Consider the following 15,019-nt stretch of genomic DNA (forward strand, 5'->3'; position numbering starts at 1 on the left):
TAAACCAAATCTCTCTCTTAAGCCAAATAAAGAGAGACTTGTTCTTCTTCTTCTTCATCTTCTTGCTTTCAAGTTTCAACATTCTTGAACTCTTTGAGTAATTATTTCCAGAAGCTTCATAGTTTCTGGAAAATGCTAGACCAGTAGCGGAATAAAAAGCAGATCTTTAGAGAAACCGCGTTTTCTGATAATGCGGTTGCGTTTTCCGATGAAATCTGCGGTTTTAGCGTTTGTTGTCTTCTTGGTGTTTATTCCACAGTTCTCCGTCGGAATACGGATGATTCCGGGAAGAATCGCCGCCGTATCCGTTACTGTGGGAAATGTATTTGATCTCGGGTCGTTCGTGGAAGCTCCGGATTACAGAAACGGCAAGGAGTGCGTGTCTCAATCGTCAAACAGAGAAAACTTCGTGTCGTCTTGCGACGCTTCGTTAGTTCATGTAGCTATGACGCTTGACTCAGAGTACTTACGTGGCTCAATCGCAGCCGTTCATTCTATGCTCCGCCACGCGTCGTGTCCAGAAAACGTCTTCTTCCATCTCATCGCTGCCGAGTTTGACCCAGCGAGTCCACGCGTTCTGAGTCAACTCGTCCGATCCACTTTCCCGTCGCTAAACTTCAAAGTCTACATTTTCCGGGAAGATACGGTGATCAACCTTATCTCTTCTTCAATCAGACAAGCCTTAGAGAATCCATTGAACTATGCTCGGAACTACCTCGGAGACATTCTTGATCCATGCGTAGACAGAGTCATTTACCTTGACTCAGACATCATCGTCGTCGATGACATTACAAAGCTTTGGAACACGAGTTTAACAGAGTCACGAATCATCGGAGCTCCGGAGTATTGTCACGCTAACTTCACAAAGTACTTCACTTCAGGTTTCTGGTCCGACCCGGCTTTACCCGGATTCTTCTCGGGTCGAAAGCCTTGTTATTTCAACACGGGTGTGATGGTGATGGATCTTGTTAGATGGAGAGAAGGTCATTACAGAGAAAAGCTTGAAACTTGGATGCAGATACAGAAGAAGAAGAGAATCTACGACTTGGGTTCTTTGCCTCCGTTTCTTCTTGTCTTCGCGGGTAACGTTGAAGCAATTGATCATAGATGGAACCAACATGGTTTAGGAGGAGACAATGTACGTGGAAGTTGTAGGTCTTTGCATAAAGGTCCAGTGAGTTTGTTGCATTGGAGTGGTAAAGGTAAGCCATGGGTTAGGCTTGATGAGAAGAGACCATGTCCGTTGGATCATTTATGGGAACCGTATGATTTATATGAGCATAAGATTGAAAGAGCTAAAGACCTGTCTTTGTTTGGGTTTTCTTCTTTGTCTGAGTTAACAGAAGATTCAAGCTTCTTGTGAAGAGAGTGTGTAAGTCAAACAACATTCTTTTACTTGTTTTTTGTAGTTTGGGTTATTACAAATACATTGTTGAGTTGTTGAGAGATATTGTTTTTTTGACTGTTTTTTTTTTTTTTTTGTTTTACTGTTGGTGACTTGGTGGTGTAAAAATTGACTTGTGAGAGAAAGAGTTTGTAGAAGCTATTGATGAGGACTTGTTAAGAGAATTTTTTGTTTGGAATTGTATTTTGTTGTGTTCTTTACCCTTAATGGTTCGTTTGATCTCATTTGTCTATGTTGAGAGACTTTTCAAGAGTATATGTAGCAAGTGTTTGTTAGCATGAAATAAAACCCAAATTTGGTAAACTTTGTCATTGTGATTTCATATGAGGCTCTCTACGCAGTGCGCATCAATAATGAAGCAGAGTTGAAATAAATGAAGAAGGTTAGGCTCCTCGGAAAGATAAGTTTTCAAACTGTACACACAATTGTAAAGTGTAACCGTTCATATTTTGAGTCTTACTCCATAATAGTCAACATTTGTCATACTTACAAGTAGGCCTGGGCATAATACCCGAACCCGAAGAACCGAACCGAACCCGACCCGAAATACCCGAACCCGTTCTACTTCGGTTCCGGCTAATTACCCGATCGGGTTCTGTTTTCAAATAACTGTGGGTATCGGGTATTACCCAAACCGAACCCGATACCCGTGAGTACTTTTTATTACCCGAACATATATACACATATGAGGACATATATGTACTAATAACTTGAATTTGTGACTTGTTTAATGATATATGTTATGAAAAAAACTCAAAACAAGGTTTACTTCTTGTTTTATATTATTGTTATAAGGAACAACTTGTTATAATTTCAGATTTTTCGGGTTTTATGGATATATTTGGGTATATTTGGACAAAGTTTGGGTAAGTAGTACTCAAACCCAAAATAGTTTTGGTTATTTATGGGTTCTTTAACCAATACCCGAATTACTCGGACCCGAAGTGAACCCGAACCGAACCCGACCCGAAATTGTACATATAACCCAACGGGTCCAAAATTTCTAAACCCGAAAAACCCGAACCGAACCCGACCCGAATACTCACATGCCCAGGCCTACTTACAAGTTACAAGTTACAAGCTCATATCAAAACTTTTTTTTTTGGGTCAAAATAGAGGAATTCATCTTAAACAATGAAAGACTTGGGGCTATTAGTGGGCTAGTATGGGCTGTGAAGTAATACAATATATTCGACTATTCGTCCTCTCAATGCCTTTTGAAAAGAGTTTCCACTACTCCGGACCACTTACTCCGTTCGGTCATCACCGTTAGGTAGGCATGACATTGATTGATTAAGCCGAAAATTAATCGGTATATTGATTATGATCGACTAACAACTAACAGTTCTTTAACTAGGCTTTTGTAATGTTTTGTGATATTGAAATAAAATGATTTTTCTACTACAAACGAGATTATTAAACTGTGGAATCAATCACATTCTAAAATGTGAAAAACTATCTTATACCCATTGGCATAGTAACAAGTAGTTTCAAGTTGCAGAACCCTTCATTTATAATTTTGTTCTTGGTTGGTTCATGGTTGTATTCACAAGTAAGTAAAAAAGAATGTGAAAACTAAAATGTACTATAGAAGTAGAAAGTACATTTGACTTGGATTATTACCAACTACCACCAAAATTAATCAGTTAACATAGTTACTAATAATCTCTTTTGTCTCCGCTTAAGTTAAGTTATCACTTGTAAACACTTCTTACTTTACTAGCTTCCCGACAAAGGTCCCACCGCCTCTTGTCTTCATTGCCTCATCCTTGTGTCTGATCTAATCTCTTCTTCTTCTCTTCTCTCTCCCAAAATCTGTTTTGGAATTAACACAAATTTTGTGGGCTATCTTCACTTTTTCAGGTAAGCTTATAAGATTTGCCACTAGATTCTTTCTCTCTTTTTCTTTGTTTTTCTTTTTGGATTTGAAATGATAACTTTTCTTAGTGTCAATCATTGATGAGGGTTTGGCTCTATACTTTGCTTATTCAACAAGTTGATTCTAGTTTTGTTCAAAGTTTGAAAGTGATAAGAGTTTACTTTGGTTTTGTGTGGATTAGGATTCTTTCTGGTGAGCATTAATGGTAGATATGGAAGTTGGCACCGCCAATGGTGAAGATAAGGTAATACCCATTTGTCTACTCCAACTTCATTTGATGTGTTTGTTTTAGAGTTAATGCTTAATTTGTGCCTAATTATTGACATTACTGTCAATGTCCTGTGATCTGTTTTGTATATTGGTGATTCTTGGATTGTCATGGTTAGTTGTTTAAATGACTTGTTTGTGGATTGATAAACAGATAATGACCGCAACTTCATCGAATCAAGAACTGCAAGTTTCTGTTTCTTTTGGTAAGTTTGAGAATGATTCACTGTCATGGGAGAAGTTTTCATCTTTTTCTCCAAACAAGTACTTAGAGGAAGTGGAGAAGTGTGCAACTGCTGGATCAGTAGCTCAGAAGAAGGCTTATTTCGAATCACACTACAAGAAGATCGCTGAGAGGAGAGCTGATATTATAATGGAGCAGGAGAAACTATTGAAGAGAAATGCATCTTTCAGGCCAAGTGTTCAGAACAGGGAAAAAACAGACAATAGTGACAATGACGAGTCAATGATGATCGAGTTTAGTGCCGGTTATGGATCTAACGGTGAAAGTACTTCAGAAGAAGATAAGCTTGTGACTGGCATTGCTACTGAGACATGTAACCAAAAGCCTCTTGAAGAAACTATGGATTTCGTGGAATGTCGAAGCTCGGTTGATGCCGGGGATGATCTGAGTACCCTGAAGTTGGAGGAGAAACTTGAAGAGATTGTTCAAGTGGAGGATAAAGAGAAACTAGAAGAGGTTGTTTGTATGAAGGAAGAAGTAAAAGAAGATGTTCCATCAAAGGATATTGGAGAAATGAATGAAGCGCTAATAAAGGAGACGAAGAAAGAGACCGAGAAGACAGATAAAAACGTGCGAACGAACCATATGAGAGCCTCTCCCAAGGTAAAACACCATAACCTTCCTCATATAGTTTTATGTGTAATGTCTTTAAATGACTGTGTCCTGGTCTTACAGTCTAATCAGGCTACCAAGAAACCAGTAGCGAGCAAGATTGTAACAAGTACAAAAACTCAATCAAGAAAGGAGAGAAGCATGACAAAGGCAACAAATAAAGCAGCATCACCTGTCTTAAAACCTCCATGTTTACAACTCCAAGAGTGTCTAAGCCAGCTTCAACAATCAGCTCAATGTCTACTTCTCGCTCTTCAGTAAAGAAAGAAAATGTCTCGGCTTTACCGAGAAAGAAACAAACCGCTCCAAAGTCATTGCAAGTTCCTCTCAATGTGGATCAGTCTTGCTCCGATCCTACTGCTGTTCCAACAACAAGAAAATCCTTGATCATGGAACGAATGGGAGATAAAGACATCGTTAGACGTGCTTTTAAGACTTTTCAGAAGAGTTTCGACCAAATTAAACCTTCTGGTGATGAGCAAGAGCAAGATACAGCTCCTAAGCAGGTATAGTCTTTTAGTATTTCACCAAGTGATAAAGATTGTGCTGGTTAATAACTAAACATCAATTAATACTGCCAATGTTTTACACCAGGTTCCTGCAAAGGCAACTGCTGTTTCGAGGTTAGGTACTACTGGTCAGAAAAATAGCAGGTATAACTAGGACTTATGCTCTCTCTTTTGTTCATGCATCACCACCTAGAGTTTTCTATAACTTAGCATGTCTTCTTTGAGTCCTAAATTTGTGTTTTTGTCCTGTAACAGGCTTGCAAAATCAGAAGGCACGGAGAGAAAAGGTTCTTACTCTCACGGTTCTTCGTCTTTTGTATCAAAAAGCAACGGGACAGCTGAGAAACAGAAGGAGGTAACGTATTTTATGATTAAACCAAACTGTGTTCATCTTATCCTCTGATATGATAAGTTTAACAATTCCTCGATGGCTAATATTTCTTCTTCAAATTCAGCCTTCCAGGCCTGGCGCAAGAGCTATGGAGAGGATACAGGCGATACCGAAGGTATTACGCAGAAGAAAACCGTGTTGCATACCTTTCATTACTGTATGATCTCTGAGCATTGTTGTCTAATATCATCAGGCAGAAGCAACAAATCCCAAAACTCGGAGGCAAAGTCTAAATCCAAAAGAAAAATCCATTCAAGGACCTCTGCCAAAAAGCTATTCAGACAAAGTACTATGATGTAGCAGTCCTCATTTCAAGAACTTTGTTATGTAACCGATGAGCATTGTTTTTGTCTGATCTTCTGGATGATTCCATGGTATTGAGGCTGAAGTACAAGGCTAATGGCTCCACCAACATTTTTCAGCAAAAATATCAAATATCTCCAATCTTTCAGGCAACACTCAAGACTCAAGACTCAAGAGTCAATGATGTTTGTGATATAGAGAAGTCACCACGTTTGTGGACAAGTAAGTATTATACAGTCTTGTGTCAATGTATGTGTATAGAGTCTATAGACTAAAATGAGGATGATGTTATTAACATACTTGAATATCAATGCTATTATTTCTCCTGGAAGTACTGTTTTATTTTATATACATTCTTCTTACACACTTGCAAATTTATTAGAATCAGCTTCAGACTTACATTTTCAATAGAAATCAAGAACCTGCGAGACCATATGGGTCTGCATCTTTTAGCGACCATGAGAAACAAAGGATTCAGTGAAGGTCAAGGGAGCAACGGAACTGGACTCGGGAGAATCAGCTGCTCCACCTGAGATTTCAGTACCTCGATGAATTTCTCGAGTTTGCACAATGTCAAGTAAGTTATCAGGAAGCTGAGCCACACTGTCCAAGAATTGAATGACGCTAGACATGTTTGGTCTGATGGCTGGTACTGGATGAGAACAGAGTAAGCCGAGTTTTAGAACAAATGCCACTTGCTCCTCGACATAGTCCTGCCCAATCTTATGATCAAGAACCTGCATTATATCTCCGTTCTCCTAACACTCTAGCACCCAATCAGTCAGTACCATCTCGCTTTGCGGTGCTCGTGGCAATATGGGCTTTCGTCCACATGCGATCTCTAGCATAACCACTCCGAATGCAAATACATCTGAGCTTGTACTTGCCTTTCCTGTTCTTGAGAGCTCAGGTGAAATATAACCAAGTGTACCTTCACAGTAAAAACATTGTGAGTGAAAAGATCTTTTTAGGGATTCAAAACAAATAAGCTACCTGCCACATGAGAGGTCTGAGGATCAATCCCATGATCCAGAGCTTCGCGAGACCAAAATCACCAAGTTTAGCATTCATATTAGCGTTAAGAAGGATGTTGGCTGGTTTAATATCCCTGTGGATAATCACCTGCACCCATTGTTGGTGCAAAAAACAAAGCCCAGAAGCTACGTCTTTGATGATCTTAAATCTCTGTGACCAATCAAGATTACCAGTCTGTTGGTCGTAAAGGAACTTATCAAGGCTGCCTTTGGGCATACAATCATATACCAAGTAGAGTTCACCTTTGTGTCTGCAGTAACCTTGGAGCCGAACTAAGTTGGGATGTCTGATACGCCCAATGGTTGCGATCTCAGCAATGAACCCTCTCATGCCCTGCCTTGAATCATGAGAAACTCTCTTCACAGCGATCTCTACGTTGGACACTGGTAAAGTACCCTTATAGACTTTCCCAAATCCTCCTTTACCAAGAAGCTCTGTATTCTTGAAACCCTTTGTTGCAGTGTGTAGATCTTTGAAAGCAAACCTATGAGGACCAAACTGCACCTCCCAGTCCTCAAGAACTTCCAGTAGCTTCTTCCTCTTCAGAAAAAACCATATGCTGAGACCCAAGATGATGAGTATGGCGACGCCTGATATAGTCAAACTGATCGTTAAAACCCCCTTCAGACTCCGGATCCATGGCTGATTAAAACGGGGAACGTTTGGAAGTCGAGAGGGGTCTATAGCTGGAGCCGTCCCATTAATCTTGAACGTCCAACCCAATATATAGTGAGATGCAGTTAATGTACCCGTGGATGAGGAAAATCCAAGGTACATAAACTCAAGCAAATAGGGAGAAAGATCTTTTTGCAGAGAAAGGAGTGGAATCTTTGGCTTAGGGACACGAATAGGATGAAGTGTGACGTTAAGCTGTCTCTGTTTGCTATCATATTCAATCCACACTTGCATAGGGTCTCCACTGGCAAGCAAGAGATCTATAAATCTACCATCATCCTTGTAATAACCTGCTGAAGCAGCTATTTCTGAAACTATGGTATTTATGTCAATACCAACATGGTTGGCATTCATGTCATAAACTTCAGGGCCTTGTACGGTATCGAGCTCAACCGCTATTATATGATTTTTGGGATCTCCATCGTTGCTTCTGTTGAAGAGCCCAAGGTATTGGGGGGATCAGCATTGGACAAACCTCTCGTAGGACAAATGACAAAGGCCAATCCATGGCCCTTCATTGCTCCATAATGTGAAACAATAGCAAATACGAAAGTGGTGGAGAAAGAGTAGACGGTACCATTTACAGAGTCCTTGAATCGAACTGGGAAATTGTAGAAAACTTGACCAGCTGTTTGTGTTGTAGAATTCGTAAGTCTGAACAGGCCGTTGTTGTTTAGATTGGCTGATCCAGCAGCGTATAGGAATCCGTTGAAGTCGAACTCTCCACCAGTTGGGTCTGAACCCTGACATACTACGTTCTTGTGGAAGAACAACAGCAACAACAACAGTACAGTTGGCTGAAACATGATTGATCGATCTTGATAATACAAACCAAATGTTCATGCCAAGAAAGAAGAGACTCTAGGGGAAGTCAACACATAGAATAGATCAATGAAGAGTGCTAAAAGGAATGATCAAATCCTTTTGAGTGCTATTAAATACATTTGAACCAGCACTGATAGTGAGTTAATTATATTTTTCACTCCAGAAGAGTCAAGGTCAATACTTCCTGAAATAATCAATTCCATTTGCCATTGAACCATTCTTTGAATATGAAGAGAATTTATTACTTTATTGATTCTTGTCCATAAGGTCTATAAGTGAGAAGGAAAATTTAAAACGTTTGCATAGATTTACCGATGCTTTCTTGTCTCTCTGCCAATAGAGCAGAGTCTGATTCCTTCTTTATTTCCTGACAACACAATTGAATTAAATAAATAATTTATTCCTCCAGAGTTGTGTTTTCTTCTACTATTTCATTCTTGTTTGCAAGCTTACAAACGTATCACAATTAACCAAGACTCACAATCACAACAACAAGAAGCATGTACTCAACTTTATTCCACAGTAATGGTAGATAGAAACCACTTGTCGCAAGATGGGTTTGCGTCCACAGGTAATCTCTAGCATTACCACTCTGAGGGTGAATACATCAGCGCTTGCCTTTCCTGTTCTTGAGAGCTCAGGGGATGATAAGTCTTCAACACATATAAGTTCTGATGTACCAATAAACATATATCTGAAACTAAGGTGTTTATGTCATGATTGTCATCGAATGGGTTGGTCAAAGACAGTATCGAGCTCAATCGCTACTAGATGATTTTTGGAATCGAAGTGGATAATTATACAAAACCTGGCCAACTCTATTTGGTGTGAGCGTGAAACAGACCTCACTGTTCTTGGGGAAGAAGAGCAACAGCAAAAACAACAACATCATCATAATAATTAGCTGAAACATGATTTGATAAAATCTTCTTGATAAGATAACACAGAGACTCATTTTCATAAAGAGTGCTGAAACATGGAATAATCAAATCGTTCTATTTAGTATCATTGAGCCTGCAACACTGATAGAGAGTGAAGTAATTATTATATAGTCCCATTTTCATCTCTGCAAGAGTCAGTGATATGCTTTATGAAAACTCTAAAAATTCGATTAGCCTATGGGAATCATTCTTTCTAAAAAAAAAAAGAATCCAACATAGTCTCTGGGAATTTTCAGGCATAAAGTCTCTTCCTTTCTTGATTAGTTATACACAAGAAGCAGAGAGACTTCCCAATTCTTTGAGAATCAAGCGACTCTGTTTGCAGTGTTATGCGTTGTGGTGGTTCCGGTTCGGTAAAGTAAGTCCGGTTAGCGCCGATTCGATTTGAAATTACCGTTGAATAGAAAAAATTCAGAAGAAACAGCAGGGTGCGAAATTAGTCGGTGCGAGAGGAAGAAGACGAAGACAAATTGTGAATAATTTTACCGAACCGGACTTATTTCTTATTCCAAGCCTCGAAATCTTCTAATTCTTATTCTATTACCGGTCTAAGCCCATTAAGCATTTAAATTCCTCGAAATCAAAACATCTGGTTATCTTACCTTATTAGAATGAAAAAGGTCCCAAACATAAGAGGAGTTAGTGTTTTTTTTTTTTTCTTTTTTTTTTCTCTTAGTATTATCCAAATCCTATTTAGGATTCTACCAAGTCTCTTGTATGTATATCGCATTCATTATTATCTCAATCACTACTACAATACAAATTAATCCTTCTCCATCTTATTTCCCTCTCTTCAATCAATCGTGTTACATAATGGGACGCACAGAAAAAGGTGACAAGGTGTTGTTATGTGGTGTTGGTGTCATGGTCTATTGTATTATTAATTATGTATTATGGAAACCAGTTGGAACTTCTGTGCCGAAAATTGAAATAGCCTCTATGGATTTCACTGTGCATAATCTAACACAAACTCGTCTCAGTGCAAACTGGGATTTATTGATAAGGATCCCTAAAACCCTTCCTGATCACTTTATATGTCTTCAAGGAGACATTCAAGCTTCATTGTTTTACAAAAATATTACCCTCGCTACCTCTTCGAGACAAAGGTTTGTAGAAATTTATTATTCAATCATCTAGTAATGTTTAAAGTTGTTTATTATTATTATTCTGATTAAAATCGGTTGCATATAATATTATAGGTACAACGATCTCAAATCCGGCTCGCCTCAACAACTTAGGGTTTCAGCAGCTATTTTCGAAGAAGATATCGGTGGGTTGATTGGCAAAAACGTTATCAAAGATATCAACGAGAGTGTTTGGTTCTCGGATTCTATCCCGAAACACTCTTTCCTGACATGGCTTGCGGTAAAAAACAGACTGTCCACTGGTTATTTTCTATTATTTATCTAGCGAACCAAGAAACTCCTGTGCCAAATATAGAAATAGCTTCTATGGATTTCACTGTACTTAATATTACACAAACTCGTCTCAGTGCAAATTGGGATTTATTGATTAGGGTTCCCAGTGACCTTCCTAATGTCTTCATATGTCTTCAAGGAGACATTCAAGCTTCAGTGTTTTACAAAAACATTAATCTTGTTACTTCGTCCGGACAAAGGTTGATTATATAAATTTACTATTCAATCTTCTAGTATTATTTTAGACTGTTTATTATTCTGATTGAAATCGCTTGCATATATAGGTACAACGATCTCAAATCCTGCTCTCCTCAACAACTTAGGGTTTCAGCTTCTATATCTGAAGAAGATATCGGTGGTTTGATTGGTAAAAACATTATCAAAGACATCAACGAGAAGAGAGAAGTGAAGTTCGGATCGCAGTTGTTTCTTACGGATTGTAGAAAAGGGACAACAGGAGTTTTGAGCTATGTGTGTGATGAAACCACTTTGCGGTTCGAGCCAGGTTCTGAGACCAAGGCGACTAAGTTCGGGAACAACCCTACATGCACTAAATTTTGACTAGTTTGTTGTCTTTTTTTTTTTGTTAACGCTGCAAGGATTTTTTGTTTTTTACGGGATGGTATTTAGAGCATCGAAATGGTTTTCACCAAAGTTTATGAGTTCTAAAGTTAATTGATATTTCATTTTGTTTTAGAACGTCCGCCGCTATACTTTGCTAACATATCTCCTAGAATTTAATATAATATGTTATTAGACAGGACCTTTGTTTGAAAAATCGCTAGGCGCTAGTCGGGCGCTCGGCATGGACCTAGCGATTAATCGGAAAATCGGATTAAAATCGAGGATTAATCGGGGATTAGTTTTAGGGTTATTTTAATATTCTTAAAACATATCAATCCAATATTATTTTCAAAATTGCAGTAAATACATAAAAATGTATTTTTGAGACAAATTTTTATGATTTTTATTACAAATTTATGATTTTTATTAAAATTTGAACATAAGTTATTGTAAAACATTACAAAGTCCCAATTCAAATGATTGAATAACAAAAATTAAAAGTTTTTTTATACTAGCAATCTAAAAATAATCGGGGTATGTAAGATTAGGCGGAGAATAATCGGATTAGGCGGGAAGTAATCGGATTAGGCGGAGAGTAATCGGGTGACTGATTTCTTTAGAGGATTAGTCATTAATCGAGGCGGATAGGGTGGGCCTAGCGATTAAGCGGGGAGTAATCGGGTCTAGGCGGGGATTTTTAGAACAAGGGACAGGACATGTATTATTAATAGAAACAAATAAAGGATCCTTTACATTTGCAAAGAAACAAATAGAACCAAATGTTCATGACAATTGCAAAATAATGATAATTTCTTAGGGGAGACATGATCAATATAGAGTATTAGACATAAATCATATCAGCAATTGAATCGATCAGAGTCCTGGAGATGATGTCTCGTTAGTGTGTAATAAATAAGCCAATAACATATGAGTATGACTCGAGTTACATTAGATAACGAAATCGTACAAATGTAGTATGAAGATATCAAGAATGATATATCAATCTAAATATCTGGGGATATGCTGACATTTCACTTGCAAATCTTTGAGTTTGTTTTTCCAGAGCATGAGAGCAACATGTTTACTGATTCTATAATGAATAATTATTTTCTTTTCAGGTTTAGTAGATAATAAGCAGAAAACCTTTTTTTTAGTAAACTTTTTATTAGAGAAAGCTAAGCCCATTAGTATAATCCACGACTAGTCCAAAAAGCCCATGTAATTAGGGTTCCTAAGCAAGATATGTTTCTATATAAATATGTGTAATAGTCTAAGAGATGTAATCTAGAGAGATGCCATTTTGAATAATTTTACTCTTTCCCATTTAATAAAATCAAATCTCTTATCATTTTGTTTTTGGTGACAACCTATAAGATATATTTCTTTTCCTTAACTTGCATCAAAATAAAAGATTTAATAAGGTTTTCATTTCAATCTCATTTTCTATTATTTCTATCTAGCTTAATAAGGTCATTTGAGCTTGAAACCTACTAGCTTTGGATTCTCCTACACTTTGAAGCATATATATATATATATATATATATATATATATATATATATATATATATATATATATATATATATATATATATAAAGTATATCCTTTTAACCATATGATTTTAATTCTACATACTTCATTTCAAAGGATAAAAAAAGCTAAAACTTTTTATAAAAATAATTATATGAAGATTTCATTATTTAAAAAAAAAAATCAATGGATAAAAGCATATTCTTAAATTTTGAATCTATTAATAGAGAAAGTGTTGATACTTTAATCCATCTTTATATATAGATTATTGCAAATGGCAAAATCTATGATCGACAGATTTCACTAGTAACTTTAATTACTACTTACTAACTAAGGTTACTAACTTTAAATCGCGTATCTTGATATTAAATTATTAATTACTAACGCTAAGAAACCAACTCTATATAAGAAGATAGGACGAATTCGTTATGATCTCTGATTCTCTATCACTACTACAAAAGACAATACCACTACAAGAAAAACTGTCTATAGCTACAAAATTTTTTGTATCTATGCCCCAAATTCCGTAGCTATTTTGATTATAGCTTCGGAAAGCCACAAAAAAAACTTGTGTCTATAGCGTTGTAGCTATTTTTCTTCGTTGCTATTCGTGGACTCGTAGCCACAAATTAGTCACAATAAACTTTGTGGCTAATAGCCACTAACTTACCACAATCAAATTTGTGTCTATTATAGACACGAAATGCCAGAAACTTTGTTGTGTCTAATAACTATGGATTGCCACGAATAACCACACACAAAATTTGTATCTATATAGATTTGTAGCTAATTTATATGGTGGTTTTCCGTGGCTACTAAAAAAAGAAAAACAAAAAAAAACAAAATATTTTTAATTAATTAAAAATGAATATTTGTATTAATTGGTTAAGAGTTACAGAATTGAACCGGTAACAATATGCCGGTTCAACCGGAAGCTAAAATCAACAAAAAAAAAAACTAATCACAACAAAGGAGGTCCTCGCCGCCGCAACCAGAATCTGTTCGCCGACAAGCATCGACGTCAGCGTCAACCTGTGGAAGGGAAGAACTGGCACTCCACTAGCGGCACTACTCACCGAACCGCCAGACGATTTCCCCCACGGATCTAGACTTTAGATAGCTACAATGGCTTTTCATCTAACCTTCTCCTAAGACTTCCGCCGCCCTGAAACAGAAGCTCAGCCCAGATCCAGCCTTAAAAACTGCCCATACGGCCTAAGAAGAAGAAGCAATAGGTTAGTTTACTTATCTACGAGTTAGATTGTAGGAAAAAAAATCTTTGAATAACATCTTACCGTAGATCTTGTAATCATAATGTTTGTTTGATACTTCTCTTTGATGTTTTTGAAGTGAGTTCTCAGCTTCTCCAAAAACACACTAGAAAATCTTATTCGTCGCTTGCTGCAATGGTCTCGCTTGTCGCTGCTGGGATCTAATGAAGTGAACGAAGGAGAAGGAGAAGGAGAAGGAGAAAAAAGAGGAGAACTTTTGACCAACAAAAGAGAAAAGAAAGAAAAGATTTCATCCTTTGGATTTAATCTAATCAATGGTAGATAATAAGACAAAGTCTAATCCTTGTTCCTATGGATTACCCAATAAGAAGCCTTCACTTCTTTGTTTTGGTCAATTTTGGTTTTACAGTTTTGATTTATTTTTTAAGTATGTGTATTATTAAGTTAAAGGTTTTGACTTTATAATACAAGGTTTCAAACTTAAGTTTTAGTAATTTGGAATTGGAATTTTAATTTTGAATATATGTAATAATAGAATTGTTGGTTTAGAGATTTAAATTTAAAAGGAAATAATTTCTAGAAGTATTTTATGTAAAGTACCTATGTAAATAATTTTAAATATTATTTTTATGCATATATATAATGGTTATAATTTCATTTTATGGTTTATGATTTAATTTCTATGATAAAAAATTTAAGGTTTAAAGTTTAGAGTTTGGAGTTAGGTTATGTTTGTGGTATAGGGTTTAGAGTTTAAGGTTATATATGGTTACGTTTTGAAAATAAGATTTTTCATAATTATTACATCTTAGTTTTAGGGTACATTACTATACACCATAGTAATTAATTTATTTTTTGTGAGTTTAGGGTTTTAGGGCTTGTCTTTGGGTTTAGAGTTTCGTATAGCCATGGATAAATCTGTGGTAAATTTGTGGCTATCTTAATAAAAAAAAAATGAAATAGCCACTACAAATTTGTGTATTATCCGTAGCTATCAAGCCACGACTTAGCCACAAATGTAATTCGTGGCATTAATAGCTACAATTTAGCCACGATTTTTTTTTTGTGGCTAAATAGCTACGGTTTAGCCACAACATGGCTACGAACTGGCCACGACATAGTTTTGTGTCTGATTTGTGGCTAATATAAACTAGCTACAAATTTTTTGTGACTATTTTGTGGCTTTGGACA

At 36.7% G+C, this 15,019-nt stretch overlaps 4 protein-coding genes and 1 long non-coding RNA gene across 5 annotated transcripts; 3 read left to right on the plus strand and 2 right to left on the minus strand.

The window, feature by feature from the left end:
- The first annotated feature begins 9 nt into the window (after positions 1-9).
- On the plus strand, positions 10-1,708 carry LOC9323340 (probable galacturonosyltransferase-like 9). The gene has a single exon (XM_021035540.1). It carries the CDS (start codon positions 191-193, stop codon positions 1,361-1,363), a length of 1,173 nt encoding a protein of 390 aa, XP_020891199.1. The 5' UTR covers positions 10-190; the 3' UTR covers positions 1,364-1,708.
- Positions 1,709-2,682: 974 nt separating this feature from the next.
- Positions 2,683-5,941, plus strand: LOC9323341 (protein WVD2-like 7). Its single transcript, XM_021035792.1, is given in 9 exon segments — positions 2,683-3,268; positions 3,466-3,528; positions 3,706-4,398; positions 4,471-4,594; positions 4,597-4,913; positions 5,002-5,060; positions 5,172-5,271; positions 5,372-5,422; positions 5,501-5,941. Coding segments are annotated over 8 exon segments (1,488 nt in total). The 5' UTR covers positions 2,683-3,268; positions 3,466-3,486; the 3' UTR covers positions 5,603-5,941.
- Positions 5,942-6,042: 101 nt separating this feature from the next.
- Positions 6,043-8,260, minus strand: LOC9323342 (putative L-type lectin-domain containing receptor kinase V.1). The gene is given in 4 exon segments (XM_021035790.1): positions 6,043-6,541; positions 6,604-6,642; positions 6,645-7,775; positions 7,778-8,260. Coding segments are annotated over 4 exon segments (2,001 nt in total). The 5' UTR covers positions 8,127-8,260; the 3' UTR covers positions 6,043-6,059.
- Positions 8,261-10,369: 2,109 nt separating this feature from the next.
- On the plus strand, positions 10,370-11,079 carry LOC9324818. The gene is made up of 2 exons (XM_002887232.2): positions 10,370-10,704; positions 10,789-11,079. Exons 1-2 carry the CDS (start codon positions 10,442-10,444, stop codon positions 11,063-11,065), a joined length of 540 nt encoding a protein of 179 aa, XP_002887278.1. The 5' UTR covers positions 10,370-10,441; the 3' UTR covers positions 11,066-11,079.
- A 2,364-nt stretch (positions 11,080-13,443) lies between these two features.
- LOC110231030 lies at positions 13,444-14,119 on the minus strand. The gene is made up of 2 exons (XR_002334119.1): positions 13,892-14,119; positions 13,444-13,811 (listed from the first exon to the last, which is right to left on the minus strand). It is a non-coding gene; the product is annotated as an uncharacterized LOC110231030 (long non-coding RNA).
- Positions 14,120-15,019: the final 900 nt, after the last annotated feature.

This window comes from Arabidopsis lyrata, assembly GCF_000004255.2.
Source record: "Arabidopsis lyrata subsp. lyrata unplaced genomic scaffold ARALYscaffold_2, whole genome shotgun sequence".
NCBI lineage: Eukaryota > Viridiplantae > Streptophyta > Magnoliopsida > Brassicales > Brassicaceae > Arabidopsis > Arabidopsis lyrata.